General features: G+C 46.1%; 1 protein-coding gene across 3 annotated transcripts in view; it reads right to left on the reverse strand.

The window, feature by feature from the left end:
• The window catches only part of LOC137369736 (carbohydrate sulfotransferase 9-like), a 165,387-nt gene that overhangs the window by 126,890 nt on the left and 13,018 nt on the right, over positions 1-25,479 (reverse strand). The window contains exon 1 of one of the 3 annotated variants that reach the window (XM_068031121.1): positions 8,113-8,245. The exons of the other annotated variants lie outside the window; for them this stretch is intronic. Within the exon in view, the coding sequence (XP_067887222.1) occupies positions 8,113-8,181 (69 nt within the window). The 5' untranslated portion in view covers positions 8,182-8,245. Of the gene's footprint in view, positions 1-8,112; positions 8,246-25,479 lie in introns of those variants that run through there. 3 annotated transcript variants of the gene reach the window in all.

Genomic DNA, 25,479 nt, shown 5'->3' on the forward strand with positions numbered 1-25,479 from the left:
CTTGCATTTCTATAGCGCCTTTCACAACTTCAGGACATCCCAAAGGGCTTTACAGCCAATGAAGTATTTTTGAAGTCTAATGACTGTTGTAATGTCGGAAACGGGGCAGCCAAATTTGCGCACAGCAAGCTTCCCCTAATGGCAGTGAGAGAATGATGAGTAATCTCCTTCTTATTGATGTTTGCGATCACTCAGCCCATACTGGACCTGGCACTGAGCTCACCCGAGAGACCATGGGAAACTGAATGGCAGCTTCACTGCGAGACTAAGGCCCCAGGATTAGCAAGGAGGCCGTGGGAGGTGGAGTGTGTTGGGGAAGGTACAAGGAGGCATGGGAAGAGTGCAGGGGAGGGGGAGGGGAAGAGTATGGTGGATGGGGATGGCACTGGGATGGGTAGGCCATGGGTTAGGGTGTGGAGAGGGAGAGGATGCGGGGAGTGTACGCGTGAGATCAGTAGCAGGCAAGGAACCCAGCAAGTCCAGGAAATGCATCTTAACAGTTAAGGTCCATTTCAATGAATCAGTGCAGAGTCCCACTCATCACTCATCTGGATTGGCTCTCTCAGCCAGCATGTGGGGACAACAGTTCAGTGGCGGTGGGATCACTGCCAGGAATCTGCGGGGATGGTCTTAGGCCTGGGGTCTACGGCTCTTTAACATCCCATTTGCGGCTCCCAACTTTTTCCAGTTAGACTGCATCAACTTGAAAAAAGCCTAAAACAATTAAATCAAGAAAAATAAGAGCTCTGTTTTACTGTGGGGATAAAAAGCTCATCATTAGCTTTACAGTTTCAAATCATTATTTTAACGAAAAACATTAATTTGCTGTAAATAAACCTGTTTGAGTGGTACAGCTACACCATGCTTTTAGATAATGTCTTTGGTTTGAGGAACAGGGTTTATGGTTGTGACCAATATTTTTCCGAATATAGCCGAGGTGATAACTTACTCTGAATGTGCTATTAGAAGCTTTTTTTAAATCACAAGAATCAATAGCCAAAATAATTGTCTTAAATCTACGCGTCTCAAGTTAGTTTGTTTTAAAGATGACTTCACGGACAAAATTATAGTTTAAAAAAGTCAAAAAATGCAATAATTCAGAATTAGATCTATTTTAATCTTGATTTAAAACATAAGAAATAGGAGCAGCCCCTCAGGCCTGCCCCACCATTCAATGGGATCATGGCTGATCTGTCCCAGGCCTCAACTGGGCTGCACAGTGGCGCAGTGGTTAGCACCGCAGCCTCACAGCTCCAGGGACCTGGGTTCAATTCTGGGTACTGCCTGTGTGGAGTTTGCAAGTTCTCCCTGTGTCTGCGTGGGTTTTCCCCGGGTGCTCCGGTTTCCTCCCACAAGCCAAAAGACTTGCAGGTTGATAGGTAAATTGGCCATTATAAATTGTCACTAGTTTAGGTAGGTGGTAGGGAAATATAGGGACAGGTGGGGATGTTTGGTAGGAATGTGGGATTAGTGTAGGATTAGTATAAATGGGTGGTTGATGTTCGGCACAGACTCGGTGGGCCAAAGGGCCTGTTTCAGTGCTGTATCTCTAATCTAACTCCTCTTTCGGGCCTGCTCCGCATACCCCTCGACTCCCCGAGATTTCTAAAATCTATTTACCTCCTCCTTAAATACATTTTGACAACTCCCTGAGGTACAGAATTCCAGTGATTCACCACCCTCCGAGAGAAGAAATTCCTTCGCATCTCAGTTTTAAATGTGTGCCCTCTTATTCTGTAACTATATCTCCTAGTTCGAGATTCCCCCACTAGTGGAAACATCTTCTCAACATCTACCCTGTCAAGCCCCCTTAAAATCTTATATGTTTTCAATAAGATCATCTCTCATTCTTCTAAACTCCAATGAATAAAGGCCTAACCTGTTCAGCTGTTCTTGATAAGACAACCCCTTCATCCCAGGAATCAGCCTAGTGAAGCTTTTCTGAACTGCCTCCAATGCTAGTAAATCCTTCCTTAAATACGGGGACCATAACTGTACACAGTACTCCTCACCAATACCCTGTACAGTTGTAACAAGACTTCCCTATTTTTAAACTCTAACCCCCTAGTAATAAAGGCCAAAATTCCATTTGCCTTCCTAATTACTTGCTGTACCTGCATGCTAACCTTTTGTGTTTCATGTTCAAGAACTCCCTCTTTATTAGTTTTTTCGTCACCCGTTGATGGTTTCTAAAAACGTCCCAATCCTCTGGCCTACCACTAGCTTTCGCTGCATTGTCTGCCTTTGTTTTTGATTTGATACTCTCCTTTGCTATCTATTGATAAATAAAATACATGTATTGAATTTATGTACTATATAAGCAAATTATGCATGCTACTCGAGACACTTGGCATTTTTTGGTTTAGCAATGCTGAAATTTCCTCTTGTGGCTCCCAATAGTTTTTATTTCCAGCGATTTTTTTAAAAAGGCTCTTCGGGTATAAAAGGTTGCAGACTCCTGTCCTCGGCTGTCAGGAGGGGGTTGGAAGTCTCAGGGCACCGAATAGGAGTAGGGGGTGAGAGGTCGTCATGGTGACGTAACTTTTGCATCTTAAGTAGGTCCCCACCTGCTGATAGCAGAAGCCTCTTCCAAGGCCTTAGTCACGGCCTTACACATAACAGTGACTGAGAGCAGGGTTGGGCTCAGTACGCTTGATTCCATGGGGATGGGGGGTTAAAATCAAGGACTTTCCTAAGTACACTTAACGATCCAATGTTCCTTCAGTTTGATATGCGACCTGATCCCAGCTGAGATCTCTATGGTTTCTACTCCAAATGGTGTCTGTCTTAAATTGGAAGCAAACATTACTGGATTTGTAACCACAGAGAGCTACTTCAATCACTGCCCCTAATCTCAGAAAATGGGGCAGCTTCAGATAAGAAGTTCACTATCAAACTGTTGCCAGCAAGCTTTCTCTGGACCATTAGGATAATCATTCTCTTCCCACGTGATCTTGGAAGACTTGTGATCCTCAGGGTTATTTATTGTCTACTGACAAGATCAGCCCCTGGAGGGACATTTGACAAATTGGAAAAAAAAGCAGTAGCATGCCAGAGCGTGAACACTAAACCTCTCAATGTCACGCGTAGATAAAAGTCATCTCACTCCAGTATTCTGTATTAACAACAACAAAGTTTTCAAGATCAGAAAACTGAATGCTAACTGACCAGTTACAAGCTACATAACAGAGCTGATTAATTATTGGGCTGATTTGGCCTACAATAAGAAATCTGAAATGGTTACTTTTTTGTTAGCTAAGGGCGTTAAGGTTTATGGAACCAAGGTAGGCAAATGAAGTTAGGATACTGGTCAGTCATGATCTCAATGAATGGTGGAACAGGCTCAATGAACTCCTCCTGTTCCTATGTTCCTATGCAAGATGTAGTGAGCTTTTGATTTAATCCTCAGGCCAAGGTTCGAAAATTCCACTTTCCAGCTATTCTGAGATAATTTAGAAAATTTACAACACAGAAGGAGGCCATTTGGCCCATCATGTCTGTGCCAGCTGAAAAAGCGCTATCCAGCCTGATCCCACTTTCCAGCTCTTGGTCTGTACCCCTGTCGGTTATGGCTCTTCAAGTGTTTTTTAAATGTGGACGGTTTTTGCCTCTACCAACCTTTCAGGCAGTGAGTAACATTCACGCCACACAAATGAAATTTGTTAAGGGCAAATCATGTCTGACCAAATTGATTGAACCGTTGATAAATAATGGGGATGGTTGATAACGGTAGCATGCTGATGTTTATTTATTTAGAGATACAGCACTGAAACAGGCCCTTCGGCCCACCGAGTCTGTGCTGACCAGCAACCACCCATTTACACCAATGCTACAGCAATCCCACACTCCCCATCACCTCCCTACACCAGGGCAATTTACAACGGCCAATTTACCTATCACCTGCAAGTCTTTGGATGTGGGAGGAAACCGGAGCACCCGGCCGAAACCCACACAGACACAGGGAGAACTTGCAAACTCCGCACAGGCAGTACCCAGAATCAAACCCAGGTCGCTGGAGCTGTGAGGCTGCAGTGCTAACCACTGTGCCACTGTGCCGCCCATGGGGATGTTGTGTATATGGACTTTGAAAAAGCTTTTGATTAAAGAACCCCATGATAGACTCTTTAGCAAGTTCGAAGGCCATGGGATTAGAGGGTCAATGGCTATATGAATATGAAATTGGCTGAGTGAGAGAAAGCAGGGAGTAGTGGTAAACGGTTGCTTTTTTAGACAAGAGGGAAGTGTATAGTGGTGTTCCCCAGGGGTCAGTTTTAGGACCACTGCTCTTTTTGATATATATTGAGGACCTCGACTTGGGCATAATTTCAAAATTTGCAGAGCTTAGGGCCGAGGAAACTGAAGGCACAGCCACCAATGGTGGAGTGATTAAAATCGGGAATACTCAAGAGGCCAGGAGTAGAGGAGTGCAGATATCTCGGAGGGTTGTGGGGCTGGAGGAGGTTATAGAGATAGAGAGGGGTAAGGCCATGGAGGGATTTGAAAACAAGGATGAGAATTTTAAAATCAAAGCGTGCTAGATCAGGACGGGAGGGGAATTGAATACAAAAGTAGGGAGGTTATGCTTCAGCTATACAGGCATTGGTGAGACCACATCTGGAGTACTGTGTACAGTACTGGTCTCCTTATTTAGAACATAGAACATAGAACAGTACAGCACAGTACAGGCCCTTCGGCCCACGATGTTGTGCCGACTTTAAGGAAGGATGTAAATGCGTTGGAGGCAGTACAGAGAAGGTTTACTAGACGAATACCTGGAATGGGCAGGTTGTCTTACGAGGAAAGATAGAACAGGCTAGGCTTGTATCTGCTGGAATTTCGAAGAGTAAGAGGTGACTTGATTGAAACATAGAAGATTCTGAGGGGTCTTGACAGGGTGATGTGGAAAGGATGTTTCCCCTTGTGGGAGAATCTAGAACTATGGGTCACAGTTTAAAAATAAGGGGGCGCCCATTTAAGACAGAGTTGAGGAGAAATTTTTTCTCTCAGAGGGTTGTGAGTCTTTAGAACTCTCTTCCTCAAACGGCTGTGGAAGCAGAGTCTTTGAATATTTTTAAGGCAGAGGTAGATAGATTCTTGATAAGCAAGGGGGTGGAAGGTTATCAGGGGTAGGTGGAAATATAGAGTAATCAGTTCAGCCGTGAACTTATTGAATGGTGGAGCAGGCTCGAAGGGCCGAGTGGCCTACTCCTGCTCCTAATTCGTTTGTTTGCATGTTCGTGTGAGCCAAAATAGGTCAGTGAGCAGAGGGATGATGGGGGAACGGGAGTTAAGACACAGGTAACAGAGTTTTGGATGACCCCAAGATTACGGAGGGTAGAATGTGGAGTGCAGCCAGGAGTGCATTTACACTCCTGAAAGGAAGTTATGCTATACCTTTATAAATCACTGGTTAGGTCTCAGCTAGAGTATTGCGGCCAATCCTGGGCACCACACCTCAGCATATAGTAACCAGAGAAAGTGATCATTTCAGTTTGTATCTTTCTTTCTCCATCTCTGTTACTTCCACCTTTGCAATATGTTGCAGCTAGAGATCCCAGTTTTTAAACAGTGTGCTTTTTCACCACATAACTGCTGACTGCTTCAAACACAAGAAGAGAATATTAGGAGCACTGCTACCTCCACAGTGATAAAGAGGCTATCTAGTGATAACTATTAAAACACCATAGTGACACAGAGACCTTCATTTCACATTCAAGTTAAAAATAACCCCGAGGAGGGAATTTTTTTGTTCAGTAAAGTTGAGCTCATCCAAAACTCTGCTGCCCGTATCCTAACTCACATCAAGTCCCGTTCACCCCTCACCCCTGTGCTTGCTGACCGACACTGGCTCCCAATTAAGCAATGCTTCGATTTTCAAATTCTCATCCTTGTTTTCAAGCCTCTCCAAGGCCTCTCTCCTCCCTATCTGTGTAACCTCCTCAGCCCACAACCCTCTAAGATCTCTGTTACTGATCTAATTCTGGCCTCTTGAGCATCCCCAATTTTAATCGCTCCACCATTGGAGGCTGTGCCTCTGAGGCCCTAAGCTCTGGAATTCCCTCCCTAAATGTCTCCGCCCCTCTGTCTCTCCTCTTTCAAGTCGTTCCTGCAAACCTACCTTTTTGGCCAATCTTTTGGTCACCTGTCCTAATGTCTCCTTATGTGGTATGGTCAACTATTGTCTGCTATCGCTCCTGTGAAGTGCTTAGGATTATTTCACTATATTAAAGGTGCTATATAAATGCAAATTGTTGTTGTTTTAATATCATTGTGAGCGAAGTGGAATAAGTTTCACACTAACAACTTGAGTTTCAGCCTCAGGTTTGCTCAACTGACCCAGAGCGCAAACAATTGGGTGTAGCAGCAAGTCCGCAAAAGGTCAGAGAAGACAGATAGTTTCGCCAATTTCTAAGTGCCATCATTAAAGATAAAGGACAGGATAGAAAGAACTCACCACCAGAGGGGCGCCTGCCTCGACAAATAAACTCCTTAAAACATCGTAAGTTCTTAAAGAAGAATCTATTTTTCCAAAATCAGTCAATAAAGAAAGAAAGACAGTCTTGCATTTCGAAAGCGCCTTTCATGACCATGGGATGTCCCAAAGCACTTTACAGCCAATGAAGAATTTTTGGAGTGTAGCCACTGTTGTAGTGTAGGAAATGGGGCAGCCAATTTGCACACAGCAAGATCCCACAAACAGCAATACAATAATGAACAGATGATCCATTTTAGGTGTTGGTTGAGAGATACTATTGGCCAGGACACTGGGGACAGCTTCACTGGTCTTGTTCACCGGCCTGCGCGATCTCCTACATCTACCTGAGAGGGCACACAGCACACCATAGAGTCATAGAGTTGTACAGCATAGAAACAGGCCCTTCGGCCCACCGCGTCCATGCTGACCATAATGCCTATCTATACTAATCCCACCTGCCTGCATTAATTCCATATCCCTCTATGCCTTGCTCATTCAAGTACCTGTCCAGATGCTTCTTAAATGTTGCTACTGTTCCTGCCTCCACCACCTCCTCTGGCAGTTCATTCCAGATACCCAATATTATTTGTGTGAAAAATTTACCCCTTTGATCCCCTTTAAACCTCCTCTCTCTCACCTTAAATCTATGCCCTCTAGTTTTAGTCACCCCTACCATGGGAAACAGACTCTGGCTATCTACCCTATCTGTGCCTCTTATAATTTTATATACCTCTGTCATGTCCCCTCTCAGCCTCCTTTGCTCCAGGGAAAACAGACCCAGACTATCCAATCTCTCTTTATCACTCAAGCCCTCCAAAACAGGCAACATCCTTGTGAATCTTTTCTGCACCCTCTCTAGCTTAATCACATCTTTCCTGTAGTGCGGCGACCAGAACTGCAGACAGTACTCCAAATGTATAACATCTCTCCTGAAAGACAGCACCTTTGACATTGCAGCACTCCCTCAGTACTGCACTGGATTCTCAACCTACAGGTGTCTATAGAATGGGACTTGAACCCAGGACTCAATGATACCGATTGAGCCACAGCTAACACTGATTTTTATAGTTAATAGTTTTTTTTTTCTCAGATTACATTCCTACAGTCTAATGGATATATTGAGACTATTTGCATGTGGGTGTCCATGAACTTCCAAAGGTTTGCTCATGGGATCGATCAGAGTGAATGTACTTAACTTGCAAACAGATCTTGTGAATGGCTGAAAAGATACAATGGACCCTTTGTAGGTGGGAGAACTCATTCCATTCAGAGTGCTAAGTTTTCCAAAAAGCACGGAAATCAAAAGCAGAGAGGAAGCAATAATAACAGATTGATTTCAATAGAAAGACTGTAGCCAAGGAGACAGGTAGCTCCAACTGCGGTGGTTGCTGAGTGGAAGGGGGATGATGGTGGGAGAAAATTAGACAATGTTCAGTTTGTCTGTTCACTCAGTTTGTAATACAATAGGATCCGCCCTAGCTTCTTGACTCATTATTGTTAAAATATACACATCCGTCTGAGGTTTATAAAAAATATACTTTAAATGAGCCCGATTACCAAACAGCAGCTCTTTCCCAATCTTTATGTTTCAGAGCAGAGCAGGTTAAGGGGAGATTTAATAGAAAAGAAACACTTACATTTATATGACGCCTTTCACGACCACCAGACGTCTCAAAGCGCTTTTGAAGTGTAATCACTGTTGTCATGTCGGAAATGAGACAGCCAATTTGCACACAGCAAAGTCCCACAAACAGCTATTTAAATGAGCTTCCGTGCTTGGAACTGCAGCGGCTCTTTGGCATGCGGCTCCTCCCCCCCACGGGGACGGGTCGCCATTTCTTTTCACCCGCCCCCGCCGAATTATAATTCAGCCCAATATCTCAGAAACAAAACGACAATAGAAAGTCAACCCCCTGACCTCCATAAATCTTGACATGTGGCTTCTCTGTAAACATCTTCCCCAGGTCACCAAGGTTTCTGTTGTTTATTGAGCTTAAAGTACATGATTTCCAGCAAAGGTTATTTTCAAATATCTCTCTGTCCTTTCAGTGAATTGTCAATAACAAAACAAAGTACTGCATTTATAAAGCCTTTAGCCTTCCAATGAATCCATCTCCACAATTTAAATGAGTCCTCAAAAAAAAACTTAACAAAAAATATAGAAGCATCTACTTGCAGAGTGACAGGTTTTGCTCTGTTGAAGTATGACAGAAGTGTCTCCTTGCATATTACTTCTTTGAGTTTACTGAAACGCCTCTTCTGTGACTCTGACCATTGGTACTCAACATCTTCTCTCATCAGCTCTCATAGGTTTGCTGTGTGCTCTGATATGTGAGGTATGAAAGAGCTCATGTATTGGATGAAGCCAAGAAAACTTCTCAGCTCTTTCTTGTATCTTGGAGCCTCCCTCTCAGAGAAAGCTGTGATTTTTGTCAGGACTTGGCTTGGCTCCATCAGGTGTGTAGACCATTCTGAAGAACTGCCATTCTGACAACTAACAATGCATTTAGCTTGATCTCAGCTTTCCTGGTTCTCTCCGTGGTTTTATGTGGGTGGTAGCTATGATCATTCTCATCTACACCATAGATATGGATATCATCAGCTATGTCAATTGCTCCTTTGCATCCCCTGTATGTCTCATCTATTTTCTGTTGGAATACACCCTGGCTCACTTTAAGGCCAAAAGGTAGGTGCAGGAATTTGTATTGTCCAAAGGTTGTGTTGAATGCTGTCAACAGCGAAGATTCCTCATCAAGCTTCACATTCCAGGAGCCATTTCTGGCATTATGCTGCTGAAAACATTTGCTTCCTGCCAGTACTGGTGTGATCTCTTGCATTGTTTGAGAAGGATAGTGATTCCCCTTTGTTGCTTGGTTAAGATCTTTGGGATCCAGGCAAATCTGTAGCAGTCCATTTGTCTTCTCTCTCACTGTGATGGAATTAACCCAATCTGTAGGTTCTGTGACTCTGGCGATCACTTTATTTTCTTCCATCTCTGAGTTCTCTTTCAAGCTTTCCTTTTAACCCTATTGGTGATCTTTGGGATCCAGGCAAATTTGTAGCCTTCCATTTGGCTTCTTTCTCACTACGTCGGAATCTATCTAATCTGTAGGCTCTGTGACACTGGCAATCACTTTATTTTCTTCCAAGCTTTCAGGCTTTCCTTTTAGCTCTATTGGTACTTTATGTGGGGCATGAATAACTGGTTTCTTCTCTGGGTCAATGGTGATGTGATACTCAAAATCTTCAAAGCATCCAACCATCTCACCAAAATACTCTGGATACATTTAGACCAGATCTTCCTTGCTTCTGATTGGAAGGCCCTTTTCAATGGGTGTGTTACCGTCAACCTTCATTGAGGTCTCCTTCATCTGATGGTTTAACGAAATCAATGAGATGATGAATAACCTCAAGAGGCAGTTGGATGGCCAACCATCCGTGGTTAACTAAAACAGTTAAAGATAGTATCAAACTTAAAGAAAAAGCATATAATTGCGCAAAGATGGGTGGACGGTCAGAAGGTTGGACAGAATATAAAAAACAGCGAAGAATGACTAAAAGATTAATAAGGAGGGAAAAATTAGTATACGAGAGAAAGCTAGCTAGAAATATAAAAACAGATAGTAAGAGTTTCTATAGATATTTAAAAAAGAAAAGAGTTAACAAAGTGAGCGTTGGACCTATAGAAAGTGAGTCTGGGGAATTAATAATGAAAAATGAGAAGATAGCAGGTGAATTAAATAGATATTTTCATCGGTCTTTACTATAGGGGATACAAGTAACATCCCAGAAATAGCTGTAAATCATGAAATGGAAGGGAGAGAGGAACTCAGGAAAATTACAATTACCAGGGAAGTCGTGCTGAGAAAATTGTTGGAGCTGCGGGCTGACAAGTCCCTGGGTCCTGATGGACTTCATCCTAGGGTGTTAAAAGAAGTGGCTAGTGACATAGTTGATACGTTGGTTTTAATTTTGCAAAATTCACTAGATTTGGGGAAGGTTCCATTAGATTGGAAAATAGCCAATGTAACTCCTCTATTCAAAAAAGGAGACAGAAAGCAGGAAACTACAGGCCAGTTAGTTTAACATCTGTCTTAGGGAAAATGTTAGAAGCTTTTATTAAAGACGTTATAGCAGGGCATTTCGAAAAATTCAAGGTAATCAGGCAGAGTCAACATGGTTGTGTGCCTGGATGGGTGCAGCTCCAACAACATTCAAGAATCTCAACACCATCCGCTTGATTGACACCTTCAACATTCACTTCCTCCACCACCGACACACAGTAGCAGCAGTGTGTACCATCTACAAGATGCACTGCAGCAACTCACCAAGTTTCCTTCGACAGCACCTTCCAAACCTGTGTCCTCTACCACCTAGGGGCGGCACAGTGGCGCAGTGGTTAGCACCGCAGCCTCACAGCTCCAGCGACCCGGGTTCAATTCTGGGTACTGCCTGTGTGGAGTTTGCAAGTTCTCCCTGTGTCTGCGTGGGTTTTCTCCGGGTGCTCCGGTTTCCTCCCACAAGCCAAGTTGGTAGGTAAATTGGCCATTATAAATTGCCCCTAGTCTAGGTAGGTGGTAGGGAAATATAGGGACAGGTGGGGATGTGGTAGGAATATGGGATTAGTGTAGGATTAGTATAAATGGGTGGTTGATGGTCAGCACAGACTCGGTGGGCCGAAGGGCCTGTTTCAGTGCTGTATAACTAAACTAAACTAAACTAGAAGGACAAGGGCAGCAGATGCATGGGAACACCAGTGAAAAGGAAATCATGTTTAACCAATTTATTGGAGTTCTTTGAAGGAGTAACATGTGCTGTGGATAAAGGGGAACTGGTGGATGTACTGTACTTAGATTTCCTGAAGGCATTTGATAAGGTGCCACATCAAAGGTTACTGTGGAAAATAGAAGCTCATGGTGCAGAGGGTAACATTTTGGCATGGATAGAAGAATGGCTAGCTAACAGGAAACAGAGGCCTGGATTTTAAGGAGCCCTCGACATCGGGATCCGTGGTGGGGGGTCCTGAAGATGGCCCTGGATGAGGCCCGTCACGGACCTCGGCGCCAGCAAGGCCTGGCCCAATCCTCCCAGCGGCAGTGAGGCCTCATGGCAACTCCCTTGCCGCTTGGCGACGGGACCACAATTTAAATATTTAATAAATTAAAATGGATTAATTAATTTCACGTTGCCTCCTGATGTCCAGCTGCGATCTTCACCCCGGCCGCTGACACTGCCAAGCCTCAGATCCCCGTCCGGGGAAATGAGGCGGCACACTTGTGAGGAGCGGAGGGGAGGTAAGTTTATCAGTGCAGCAAGGAGGGGGATGGATTCAAATTAGCATCATGGATATAGGGGATGGGTGGGAAGGGTTGTAGGTGAAGGTTTGTGTAGTTTGGTGGGGTGAAGGTCAGATGGTAAAGATAAGTGTTGTGGGTCAGGAAGGGCAAATAATTAATTTAATTGTTATTAGGTGGGTGGGAGAGGGCAAAAGATATGTTTTTTAAAAATTCTGTTTAACTTTAGATATTTAAATATGCCAGTAGAGCTGACAGCCCTTTAAAAATGGCAGCGGTGCCTGCGCACAGGTAGCTGACGCCATTGCCGGTGATGGACGGCCCATCCTCTCCATACAATCGTGGGGCAACCCGCTCTGGCTATTCAAATGAGCCATTTCGCTTGGAATCGCGGCAGCTCTTTGGCGTGAGCCCTGCCCATTTTTTCACCCCGCTGCCAATTTTGGCGGCGGGCGTATAAAATTCAGCCCAGAGAGTAGGCATAAATGGCTCATTTTCTGGTTGGCAAGATATAACGAGTGGTGTGTCACAGGGATCAGTGCTGGGGCCTCAACTTTTTACAATTTATATAAATGACTTGGTTGAAGGGACCGAAGGTATGTTTGCTAAATTTGCTGATCACACAAAGATAGGTAGGAACGTAAGCTGTGAAGAGGACATAAGGAGGCTACAAAGGGATATAGGTAGGTTGTGAGTGGGCAAAGATCTGGAAATTGGAGTATAATGTGGGAAAATGTGAAATTGTCCATTTTGGCAGGAAGAATAAAAAAGCATATCATCAGAACTGTTCTGATGAAAGATCTTCTTCTTTGGCCTCCTTGTCTCGAGAGACAATGGGTAAGCGCTTGGAGGTGGTCAATGGTTTGTGAAGCAGTGCCTGGAGTGGCTATAAAGGCCAATTCTAGAGTGACAGACTCTTCCAGAGGCGCTGCAGATAAAATTGGTTGTCGGGGCTCTTACACATTTGGCTCTCCCCTTGCCCTTCTGTTTTTTTTCCTGCCAATTGCTAAGTCTCTTCGACTCACCACTCTTTAGCCCCACCTTTAGGGCTGTCTGCCAGCTCTGGCGATCACTGGCAACTGACTCCCACGACTTGTGATCAATGTCACAGGATTTCATGTCGCGTTTGCAGACGTCTTTAAAGCGGAGACATGGACGGCCGATGGGTCTGATACCAGTGACGGGCTTGCTGTACAATGTGTCCTTGGAGATCCTGCCATCTTCCATGTGGCTCACATGGCCAAGCCATCTCAAGCGCCGCTGACTCAGTAGGGTGTATAAGCTGGGGATGTTGGCTGCCTCGAGGACTTCTGCGTTGGAGATACGGTCCTGCCACCTCATGCCAAGGATTCTCCGGAGGCCGCGAAAATGGAATGAATTGAGACGTTGCTCTTGGCTGACATACGTTGTCCAGGCTTCGCTGCCATAGAGCAAGGTACTGAGGACACAGGCTTGATACACTCGGACTTTTGTGTTCCGTGTCAGTGCGCCATTTTTCCACAGCCTCTTGGCCAGTCTGGACATAGCAGTGGAAGCCTTTCCCATGCACTTGTTGATTTCTGCATCTAGAGACAGGTTACTGGTGATAGTTGAGCCTAGGTAGGTGAACTCTTGAACCACTTCCAGAGCGTGGTAGCCGATATTGATGGATGGAGCATTTCTGACGTCCTGTCACATGATGTTCGTTTTCTTGAGGCTGATGGTTAGGCCAAATTCATTGCAGGCAGCCACAAACCTGTCGATGAGTCTCTGCAGACACTCTTCAGTGTGGGATGTTAATGCAGCATCGTCAGCAAAATATAAATAAACTAGTTAAGCATACAAACATCAATGGAGAGCAGCGCAACTGTATTAGCCAGCTAGTAAGCAAAATAGCATGCAATGCCAATCTGAATCACTTTTGTTGAGAGAATGGGCTGAATTTTAAAAGCTCGCCACCAAGATTGGTGGCAAGCATCAAAAAAGGCATGGTGCCCGCGTGACTTGTTCTCCATTGAGCCACCGTGATATTTCGCGCAGCGGCTCTTTTAAATGGAGGGGGCGGAACACCCGCCCCATGGATGAAGAGGGGGAAGCCGCTTCATTCCGGCAACGACATCCGGTGCCACCATGCAGGTGCCGGCGCCATTATTAAAGGCCTTCAAGGGTTTCCGTCGCATTTTAAAGTTTAAAGGTGCAGTAAAGCCTTTGACAAGGTCCCGCATGGCAGACTGGTACAAAAGGTGAAGTCACACGGCATCAGAGGTGAGCTGGCAAGATGGATACAGAACTGGCTCGGTCATAGAAGACAGAGGGTAGCAGTGGAAGGGTGCTTTTCTGAATGGAGGGATGTGACTAATGGTTTTCCGCAGGGATCAGTGCTGGGACCTTGGCTCTTTGTAGTATATATAAATGATTTGGAGGAAAATGTAGCTGGTCTGATTAGTAAGTTTGCGGACGTCACAAAGGTTGGTGGAGTTGCAGATAGTGATGAGGATTGTCAGGGATACAGCAGGATATAGATTGGTTGGAGACTTGGGCGGAGAAATGGCAGATGGAGTTTAATACAGACAAATGTGAGGTAATGCATTTTGGAAGATCTAATGCAGGTGGGAAGTATACAGTAAATGGCAGAACCCTTAGGGGTATTGACAGGCAGAGAGATCTGGGCGTACAGGTCCACAGGTCACTGAAAGTGGCAACGCAGGTGGATAAGGTAGTCAAGAAGGCATACGGCATGCTTGCCTTCACGATCAGGGCATAGAGTATAAAAATTGGCAAGTCATGCTGCAGCTGTACAGAACTTTAGTTAGGCCACACTTAGAATATTGTGTGCAATTCTGGTCGCCACACTACCAGAAGGATGTGGAGGCTTTGGAGAGGGTACAGAAGAGGTTTACCAGGATGTTGCCTGGTCTGGAGGGCAATAGCTATGAGGAGAGGTTGGATAAACTCGGATTGTTTTCACTGGAACGACGGAGGTGGAGGGGTGACATGATAGAGGTTTACAAAGTTATGAGCGGCATGGACAGAGTGGATAGTCAGAAGCTTTTTCCCAGGGTGGAAGAGTCTGTTACTGGGGGACATAAGTTTAAGGTGCGAGGGGCAAAGTTTAGAGGGGATGTGCGAGGCAAGTTCTTTACGCAGAGGGTGGTGAGTGCCTGGAACTTGTTGCCGGGGGAGGTGGTGGAAGCTGGTACGATAGCGACATTTAAGGGGCATCTTGACAAATACATGAATAGGATGGGAATAGAGGGATACGGACCCCGGAAGTGCAGAAGGTTTTAGTTTAGGCAGGCATCAAGATCGGTGCAGGCTTGGAGGGCCGAATGGCCTGTTCCTGTGCTGTACTGTTCTTTGTTCTTTGTTTTCCAACAAATATCAATAAAACTTTATATACACATCCAATCCCCCCTCCTGCTCCCCCGCAATGAATAGTAAGTTTATTATTTGATCTTTCCTCTCAGAAAAAGTAAATTTCCGATCATGTCCTTCCTCCCCCCCGAACTTTTTAAACTTTAACCTTCGACCCCTTCCCACCACCCCCCCGGTCCTGAAAACGTCACTCCTTCCCCCCTCCCCCTCTCCACCAGTGTTCCATCTTGGATCTCTGAACGGAGATCTGAAGGCATGGAACTTCCGGCCACCGGCTGGAATATTGGCGTTAGGACGGCCAGCGTGGAGAGGGAGGTTATTATTCATTCATTAAAATTTTCAAAGTGACTCCTGACAATGCAGCGGCCCATCAATGCCATCAGAGCGTTCCGCACGTGCGCAAACGGTCCCCTGCTCTCAGTGAGATGCTGTGCATGCTCAGCTTACGTCTTGCTAGGACTAATTGGCACAAGCTGAGGAAAATGTCATCAGCTACTCATCGCCTGCTTCCCCCCACTCAGTTACTGCTCGCCAGCCGCTTGCTCCTCGCTTCACGCCCTCCTGCGCCAACCCGCTCTCCGGCCACTCGCTCCTTGCTCCTCGCTCCGCCCCCACCCACCATCCCACTCTCCAGACACTAACTCTAGGATGCACCGGCTCCCTCCTCTCAGCCATTCACTCCTACCTCACCCCTCGCGGCCCGCCTTGCTTCTTCGGGCAGCGTGCGAAGAACGATCGAACGTGGGAGTGAGTGGATGGGGGATGGGGTGGTGGCTCGGCCTAGAACTAGCATTTGGAGGGTGTGGGGGGGTGCGGAAGCGGGGAGCGAGCAGCTGGAGAGCGGGGTGGTGAGGGGGTGGTGGGGGCAGGAAGCGAGGAGCGGGGAACAATCGGCCGAGGGAAGGGGAAGTGGGGGAGCAGTGGCGAGGGCTGGAGGGAGCGGCTGAGGGGTTGGGGGGAACAGCGAGGCTGTAGCGACTATGAATGTGTGGATTGGGAGAATGGGAGATTGCAGAATGGAGAGGGAGTGGGGAGGGTGGGGCAGAAATTCACAGTGTTATTTCCTCCAAAAATGTCACAGTGTCAATGTTGACTTTACCATCCCACAGAAAGTTGCTTTACATTCCAAAGTTCAATGGCAGTATCATACCATAGATCATCTGCCTTTGTCAAAAAAGATCAAAAGAATTGAGCAGGAGACCTCCAGGAAATGATACAAATGAAGCAATGGCAGGCAGGAGCAGGGGGCTGTTGGGGGTGGGATGGAGGTGGCGATGGCAACCTTTGAGGGGATTTTCGAGTTGGAGTTGTTTTCTTGTGATAAATTGAGCAGCACCATCTTTAATCCTGGCAGCTGTCTGAATGTCACGGACACTGGCATGTCAGTGGAAGAAGCTGCATTTGCGCATGTGCTAGTACTGCGCCCCTAGTGGTTGTGTTGTCAGCAAACACAGCCTAAAATTTAGGAATATATGCAATTAGGTTTTCTTTGCTGAACAGCAGGGGTTGCCTTCCTGAGGCCTCGCTGCCGCTGGTAAAATGGACGGGGCCACTCGCGGAAGGATTTTCTGGGGCCGCCCCCGACGCGACTCCCCAGAAATGGGGGGACTTATAAAACTCAGCCCAATAGAGCTGGCTACACCATGCACTAACGCAGCATTAGCATGTAACCAGCCAGCTAAACCATTGCGCAATTTAAACCAGGACTGTGAGAAGTAACATACGGTCATACGAAGTAGGAGCAGGAGTAGGCCACTCGGCCCTTCTAAAGACTCACAACCCTCTGAGAGAAAAGATTTCTCCTCATCTCTGTCTTAAATGGGTGACCCCTTATTTTTAAACAGTGATCCCTAGTTCTAGATCCTCCCACAAGGTAAAACATCTTTTCCACATCCACCCGATCAAGACCCCTCAGGATCTTATATGTTTTAACCAAGTCGCCTCTTGCTCTTCTAAATTCCAGCGGATATAAGCCTAACCTGTCCAACCTTTCCTCGTAAGACAGCCCACCCATTCCAGGTATTAGTCCAGACTTTTTTCTCTTGGGGTTCATGTGTCATCAGTGGATTCAAAGGATTGTGAGAAAAAGATGGGAGCAGACAGGAGAGATCTTAGTCCAGGGGAAAACAGATTTTTCTGCCTTCAAACTCTTTGTGGCTAGTTCAAAAAACCCCAGAACAGCCAGTTAGTCATATGACCAGCTGGTCCAACCAGTCCTGGCCCCTGTGGATAGCATCACCCCATCAGGCTCTGGAATGCACTTTGCCGCCCTCTCAACATCCATTGTGTGTTGACTGTACCAGGGAATGGTCCTTTGTCTACACAAGCACCGTCTGTTAGTATACAAATGTTTTTTCCAGCCACGGCTGATCTGTTTCCTCACTCCAGCAACCGTTAAAAATCAATGTTCATATGACAAAATTAATGTGCCTCATTCTTGGGACAGACAGCCCATCCCTTCCACGTGATTGGACAGGGCTGGTGGGGGGGGGGGGGGGGGGGGTGGTTGCGGGCTGCCCCAGCTCTTTAAATGAGCTGCCGTGTGGGAGATCGCGGCAGCTCTTCGGCGTGCGGCCCATGCGGGTGGACGCCATATTTTGGGCTAGCTGCCGAGATCGATGGCGGGCTCTAAAAATCCAGCCCAATGTAGGAGCTGTCCTTTATTCCTGTCTGAAGGTAATTGCAGCATTATTTAATACCGTAATAGCGCATGTGACTCTTTGCCTCTGTGAAAAAAGAGATTTTAACAGCAGTGAGAATAAGGCTTAAATATAGAGGAAATGCATGACAGAATTCCAGGCATAGTAAGCAATGATTTAAAGTTATATGGTTTGAACAAGTTACCTGTTTTGCATTTACAAGAAACAGATCATTGAGTTTATGATATAAATTTAAGCTGGTAATAAAATCCTTGCGATTAAAGGTATATATGTTACAAATGTTTATATGTAGTACACGGTTCAGATTTTGCATGGCAGGATGCATTCACAAAAGGTGTGTGAATATGAATATGGATGTAAGCCAACATAAAACCAGTGTCAAGGGCGTTGTGGCCAATAATGTCAAACCTAGCGTTGCATCCTCACGTAATTATTTTCTCCTTAAACTGCACGTGGGTTTGGGGAGATTAATAATTAAAAAAAACTTTTGTATATTTTGCAGTGGCATTTTAATAATTCCGTACCATATAGGAAAATACAGCAAGTGATATTATCAAAGAATACTTTCATTATTTGTGAATCACGTTGAGCTTGTGAACATCTTTTACATTAGAGTTCAGAAGGCTGCACTCCTTGTGGGAGTCATTCTGGAAGGCTCATGTTTAGTGTTCATTTTGAATCCTAATTATTTCGCATGATTATTATGAGGAATCTGAGTTTTGTGGCAACCTAAAGTAAACACTAAAGGAGGGGTGTTAGAACTCAGAGCGATTTGTCAAGTGACTCTGGTCAGACCCTTTCTGTCCCTTTGGTTTATCTACTTGGACTTGACTGCTTTCAACACCCTAATCTTGTTTTTCTGCAAGAAACGAGTTTCAGAGTAAATACAGTAAACGAAAGGTGATTGTGACTCAGGAAGTGTTTGGACTCCATGTCACGAGGCACCGATCCAAGGCGAGGGGGGAGGGAGAGCAAGGATCTGTGTTTGGATACAACATGTTTCATCAGAAACCTCCTTGTTTTCACCAGTTCCCTGATCTATGTAACTAAAAATTAAAAATAACATGCGAGGATATGGTCAGCCATGAAATCCGGACAATTAAATGAACATCTTTCTCTTTGCCCATTTGACGAGATTTAATGCTGCTCAAAACACAAGTTTAAAGGCTTGGAGCAAGACATTTAAAAGTACCATGGATCTCAAAATTTTTACCGTGGACAATGTTGTCCGTGTACAGACAGGTTTCCGACCCCCAATGATGTGAGATTGTGGTGATACATATTATATTCTCTTTGGCCTCCTTGTCTCGAGAGACAATGGGTAAGCGCCTGGAGGAGGTCAGTGGTGTGTGAAGCAGCGCCTGGAGTGGCGAAAGGGCAATTCTAGAGTGACAGGCTCTTCCGCAGGTGCTGCAGAAAAATTTGATTGTCGGGGCTGTTACACAGTTGGCTCTTCCCTTGTGCCTTTGTCTTTTTTCCTGCCAACTGCTAAGTCTCTTCGACTCGCCACACTTTAGCCCCACCTTTATGGCTGCCCGCCAGCTCTGGCGAACGCTGGCAACTGACTCCCACAACTTGTGATCAATGTCACAGGATTTCATGTCGCGTTTGAAGACGTCTTTAAAGCGGAGACATGGACGGCTGATGGGTCTGATACCAGTGGCGAGCTCGCTGTACAATGTGTCTTTGGGGATCCTGCCATCTTCCATGTGGCTCACATGGCCAAGCCATCTCAAGCGCCGCTGACTCAGTAGTGTGTATAAGCTGGGGATGTTGGCTGCCTCGAGGACTTCTGTGTTGGAGATACGGTCCTGCCACCTGATGCCAAGTATTCTCCGGAGGCAACGAAGATGGAATGAATTGAGGCGTCACTCTTGGCTGACATACGTTGTCCAGGCCTCGCTGCCATAGTGCAAGGTACTGAGGACACAGGCTTGATACACTCGGACTTTTGTGTTCCGTGTCAGTGCGCCATTTTCCCACACTCTCTTGGCCAGTCTGGACATAGCAGTGGAAGCCTTTCCCATGCGCTTGTTGATTTCTGCATCTAGAGACAGGTTACTGGTGATAGTTGAGCCTAGGTAGGTATACTCTTGAACCACTTCCAGAGCGTGGTCGCCAATATTGATGGATGGAGCATTACTGACTTCCTGCCCCATGATGTTCGTTTTCTTGAGGCTGTTGGTTAGGCCAAATTCATTGCAGGCAGCCGCAAACCTGTCGATGAGACTCTACAGGCACTCTTCAGTGTGAGATGTTAAAGCAGCATCATCAGCAAAGAGGAGTTCCCTGATGAGGACTTTCCGTACTTTGGACTTCGCTCTTAGACGGGCAAGGTTGAACAACCTGCCCCCTGATCTTGTGTGGAGGAAAATTCCTTCTTCCGAGGACTTGAACGCATGTGAAAGCAGCAGGGAGAAGAAAATCCCAAAAAGTGTGGGTGCGAGAACACAGCCCTGTTTCACGCCAGTCAGGATAGGAATGTGCTCTGATGAGGAGCCACCATGTTGAATTGTGCCTTTCATATTGTCATGGAATGAGGTGATGATACTTAGTAGCTTTGGTGGGCATCCAATCTTTTCTAGTAGTCTGAAGAGACCACGTCTGCTGACGAGGTCAAAGGCTTTGGTGAGATCAATGAAAGCAATGTAGAGGGGCATCTGTTGTTTGCGGCATTTCTCCTGTATCTGACGAAGGGAGAACAGCATGTCAACGGTCGATCTCTCTGCATGAAAGCCACACTGTGCCTTAGGGTAGACGCATGGAGTGGGCTTCGCCATCAGAAACTCCTTGCTCAGCATGATCGAGCCTCCCTCAAATGGCTCGGAACGCAAACTGTCCATCCGACTGCTCACCGCCTCTGGTCCAGTACACCTACTCAGCATCTATGCTCCAACACTCTGCTCCCCACCTGAAGCTAAAGATCAGTTCTACGAGGAACTCCATAACATCATTAGCAGCATCCCCAACACCGAACACCTATTCATGCTGGGGGACTTTAATGCCAGGGTTGGGGCCGACCATGACTCATGGCCCTCCTGCCTTGGAAGGATGAATGAGAACGGGCAGAGACTGCTTGAGTTGTGTACCTATCATAACCTCTGCATCACCAACTCGTTCTTTCACACTAAACCCTGTCACCAGGTTTCATGGAGGCACCCAAGATCGCGTCATTGGCACCAGCTAGACCTCATTGTCACAAGGCGAGCCGCCTTAAACAGTGTTCAAATCACACGCAGCTTCCACAGTGTGGACTGCGACACCGACCACTCCCTGGTGTGCAGCAAGGTTAGACTCACACCAAAGAAGTTGCATCATTCCAAGCAGAAGGGCCACCCGCGCATCAACACGAGCAGAATTTCTCACCCACAGCTGTTACAAAAATTTCTAACTTCACTTGTGTCAGCCCTTCAAAACACTCCCACAGGGAATGCTGGGACCAAGTGGGCCCACATCAGAGATGCCATCTATGAGTCAGCTTTGACCACCTACGGCAAAAGTGCGAAGAGAAATGCAGACTGGTTTCAATCTCACTTTGAAGAGCTGGAACCTGTCATAGCCGCTAAGCACATTGCACTGTTGAACTACAAGAAAGCCGCCAGCGAGTTAACATCCGTAGCACTTAAAGCAGCCAGAAGTACTGCACAAAGAACAGCCAGGCGCTGCGCAAACGACTACTGGCAACACCTATGCAGTCATATTCAGCTGGCCTCAGACACCGGAAGCATCAGAGGAATGTATGATGGCATTAAGAGAGCTCTTGGGCCAACCATCAAGAAGATCGCCCCCCTCAAACCTAAATCAGGGGGACATAATCACTGACCAACGCAAACAAATGGACCGCTGTGTTGAGCACTACCTAGAACTGTACTCCAGGGAGAATGTTATCACTGAGACTGCCCTCAATGCAGCCCAGCCTCTACCAGTCATGGATGAGCTGGACGTACAGCCAACCAAATCGGAACTCAGTGATGCCATTGATTCTCTAGCCAGCGGAAAAGCCCCGAGGAAGGACAGCATTACCCCTGAAATAATCAAGAGTGCCAAGCCTGCTATACTCTCAGCACTACATGAACTGCTATGCCTGTGCTGGACTGAGGGAGCAGTACCACAGGACATGCGCGATGCCAATATCATCACCCTCTATAAAAACAAAGGTGACTGCAACAACTACCGTGGAATCTCCCTGCTCAGCATAGTGGGGAAAGTCTTTGCTCGAGTCGCTCTAAACAGGCTCCAGAAGCTGGCCGAGCGCGTCTACATATATATATATATATATATATATCCTAAGTCATTTTGGATAATATAACTACATAACAGGCAAGCTGTCTGCCTGGCAGTCCTAAATTGGTGTAATAAGCCCAATGAGAGTGGAAGCAGCCCGGCACAGAGATTGATGTCTCGTCACACCAGCATGCTGCTGCCTACACCTGAGGAACGACTGAAACCACATGTCATAGAAGGCGTAGCTGGGAACATTCAACACAGAAAAAAACAAGCAAAGAAGCAGTATGACACAGGTGTGGCCCCCCACTGTGCAACCCCCCCCCCCCACCCCCTCACCATCACACCCCTCCACCTTCCAGAGCTGGAGATAGGTCAGAATCCAGACAGACAGTCAAGGCCTGCAATGGAGGCTAGGCTGGCATCAAGACAAAGTGCGACCCAGATCTTACCTGGTTCAGACAGAGACAGGATGTGTCTACAGGAGAAATCGTAAATTCCTGAGACTGATGGATGAACTGCTACAACCTCCAGCTCAATCTACGAGTGGGCTCACATGAGAGAATCAGCGAGAAGCAGAGCGGGTGGCGGCTCAGGGTGGAGAGAGTAAGGAAAACCCTTCCTATTCAGCAGCAACTGCTAGCATACCAGTCAAATCTGAGACTGGCAAAGACCAGCTTCAGAAACATAAAGGAGCAACTGCATCCACCAGACCTAGAGCAGAGAAACTACCAGTCACAACATCCTTGACGGCAGCGCAGCAGGGGTGGTTTGCTAGATCAAGGCAGAATATCGAGATGCCAACCAAGTATGGGCAGTTTGTCAGCAAGTGAGCTGAGCATGCCTACTAGAGCACGGGGAATTCTTTCATAAAGCTCAAGGTTTTCTTTTTGATATGATCTGTGCAGGTTTGAGAACATGCTAATTAGTCGCTAAAGAGAACACTGATACACATTTGTTGATTCACTGAAGTGAAAAGAACATTAAAAACACTCAAGGACTCAGTTAAAAGAGAACGTATTTCATGCACATACATTGTTTGTTATTGTGCTGTGATTGGGATCACTGTATGATTTTACTTTTGTTCTTTTGGACAAGTAATTTAAAAAAAAGGAGGTGTTATGCTATGTGAGGAGAAGATGACTTGTTTGCTGTGCTGTTGTGATAACCAGAGCTGGTTGCATTTAAGTCCCTGCGTGTGACTTGATGTGAGTCTATTTATACTGGGTCCCTCTAGTGACTAGGGCTACACACCCACAGACACAGGAGAATAAAGATAATGCTTACAGAGAGAAGCGCGTGTTAGAATGCTGAAATTTGTGCTGTCTTTTGTGTCAACCAAACCAAATAATTGTTTAGTAAAGCATTGTCTGAGGAGATTAGAGCTGAAAAAAAGGAAGAAAGACTTGTATTTATGTTTTTTTATTCGTTCGTGGGATGTGGACGTCCAGCATTTTTGCCCATTCCTAATTGCCCTTGAGAAAGTGGTGGTGAGCTGCCTTCTTGAACCGCTGCAGTCCTTGGGGTGTAGGTACACCCACAGTGCTGGAGTTCCAGGATTTTGACCCAGTGACAGTGAAGGCCAGTGCCTAGGTCGATGCTGGGTGGTCTGTCCAGTTTCAATCCTTTTCTTACACTTTGTAGCAGTTTGATACAACTGAGTGGCTTGTTAGGAGGGCATTTAAGAGTCAACCACATTGCTGTAGTTCTGGAATCACATGTAGGCCAGACCAGGTAAGGACAGCAGATTTCCTTCCCTAAAGGACATTAGTGAACCAGATAGGTTTTTACAACAATCGACAATGGTTTCATGGTGACTATTAGACTAGTTTTTTAAATTCCAGATTTATTAACTGAACTCAAATTTCACCATCTGCTGTAGTGGGATTCGAACCCATGTCCCCAGAGCATTAGCCTGGGCCTCTAGATTTCTAGTCCGGTGCCTTCCACCACCTCTTTTTTTTCTTAGGATGTCCCAAAGTGCTTTACAGCCTATGAAGGTACTTTTAAGTGTAGTCACTGTTGCAATGTAGGAAAAGCAGCAGCCAATTTGCACACAGCAAGATCCCACAAACAGAAATGGGATGATGGCCAGATTATCTGTTTTTATTAATGTTGGTGAAAGGATAATTATTCTCAGAACACCACGGAGATCTCCACTGTTCGTTGAAATACTGCCAGGGGATCATTTACATCCTCTGCTACCATTGACCAGAAACTGAACTGGAGTAGCCATATAAATACCATGGCTACAAGAGCAGGTCAGAGGCTAGGAATCCTGTGGCAAATAACTCACCTCCTGACTCCCCAAAGTCTGTCCACCATCTACAAGGCACAAGTCAGGAGTGTGATGGAATATTCTCCACTTGCCTGGATGGGTGCAGCTCCGACAACACTCAAGAAGCTCGACACCATCCAGGACAAAGCAGCCCGCTTGATTGGCACCCCATCTACAAACATTCACTCCCTCCACCACCGATGCACAGTGGCAGCAGTGTGTACCATCTACAAGATGCACTGCAGCAATGCACCAAGGCTCCTCAGACAGCACCTTCCAAACCCGCGACCTCTACCAACTAGAAGGACAAGGGCAGCAAATACATGGGAACACCACCACCTGCAAGTTCCCCTCCAAGTCACACACCATCCTGACTTGGAACTATATTGCCATTCCTTCACTGTCGCTGGGTCAAAATCCTGGAACTCCCTTCCTAACAGCACTGTGGGTGTACCTACCCCAAATGGACTACAGCGGTTCAAGAAGGCAGCTCACCACCACCTTCTCAAGGGCAATTAGGAATGGGCAATAAATGCTGGCCTGGCCAGTGACGCCCACATCCCATGAATGAATAAAAAAAAAACATCCACACCTGTGAGGGCAGATGGGACCTCAGTTTAATGTCACATCCGAAAGACAGCACCTCCTGACAGTGCAGCACTCCCTTACTAAAGTGGAACTTGACCCAACAATCTAGTGACTCAAAGGCGATAATGCTGCTCACTGAGCCACAGCAGACACTAGGTAATCACCAAGGTCTGTGTGATGATGGCTCCACCTGTGAATTGACGAATCTTTCAATCAGTCCTACACTTTGTCCGTAGTAACCAAACTGTCCCAGCCTGTCTGGAATTTTGCAACAAGCAGAGATTATATGAGAAACCCTCAGGGCCCAAATTCCATTTGCATTCAGGATGTGCTGAGACTCCTCGGTTGCTTTCTTTCCACTTCCTACTTTTCCAAGAACAAAATCGGGTGTCAAATATATTTGTTGCATGATTTCCAAAAAAATGCCAGGCTCATTTGATCGCAAGCCTGCCAAGTTTTCGGGGGAAAGAAATCTGATAGCCTACATTAGCCACAAGGAGTTCCATTCCCTAAATATTCAGACAACCTGTGATGCACAGAAATCCAAATCATTGATCAAGATGGTGAACAGCAACAGTCCCTGTGGATTCCCTCAGTGAATTATCT

The sequence above is a fragment of the Heterodontus francisci genome, chromosome 5, assembly GCF_036365525.1.
Source record: "Heterodontus francisci isolate sHetFra1 chromosome 5, sHetFra1.hap1, whole genome shotgun sequence".
In the NCBI taxonomy this organism is placed as follows: Eukaryota; Metazoa; Chordata; class Chondrichthyes; order Heterodontiformes; family Heterodontidae; genus Heterodontus; species Heterodontus francisci.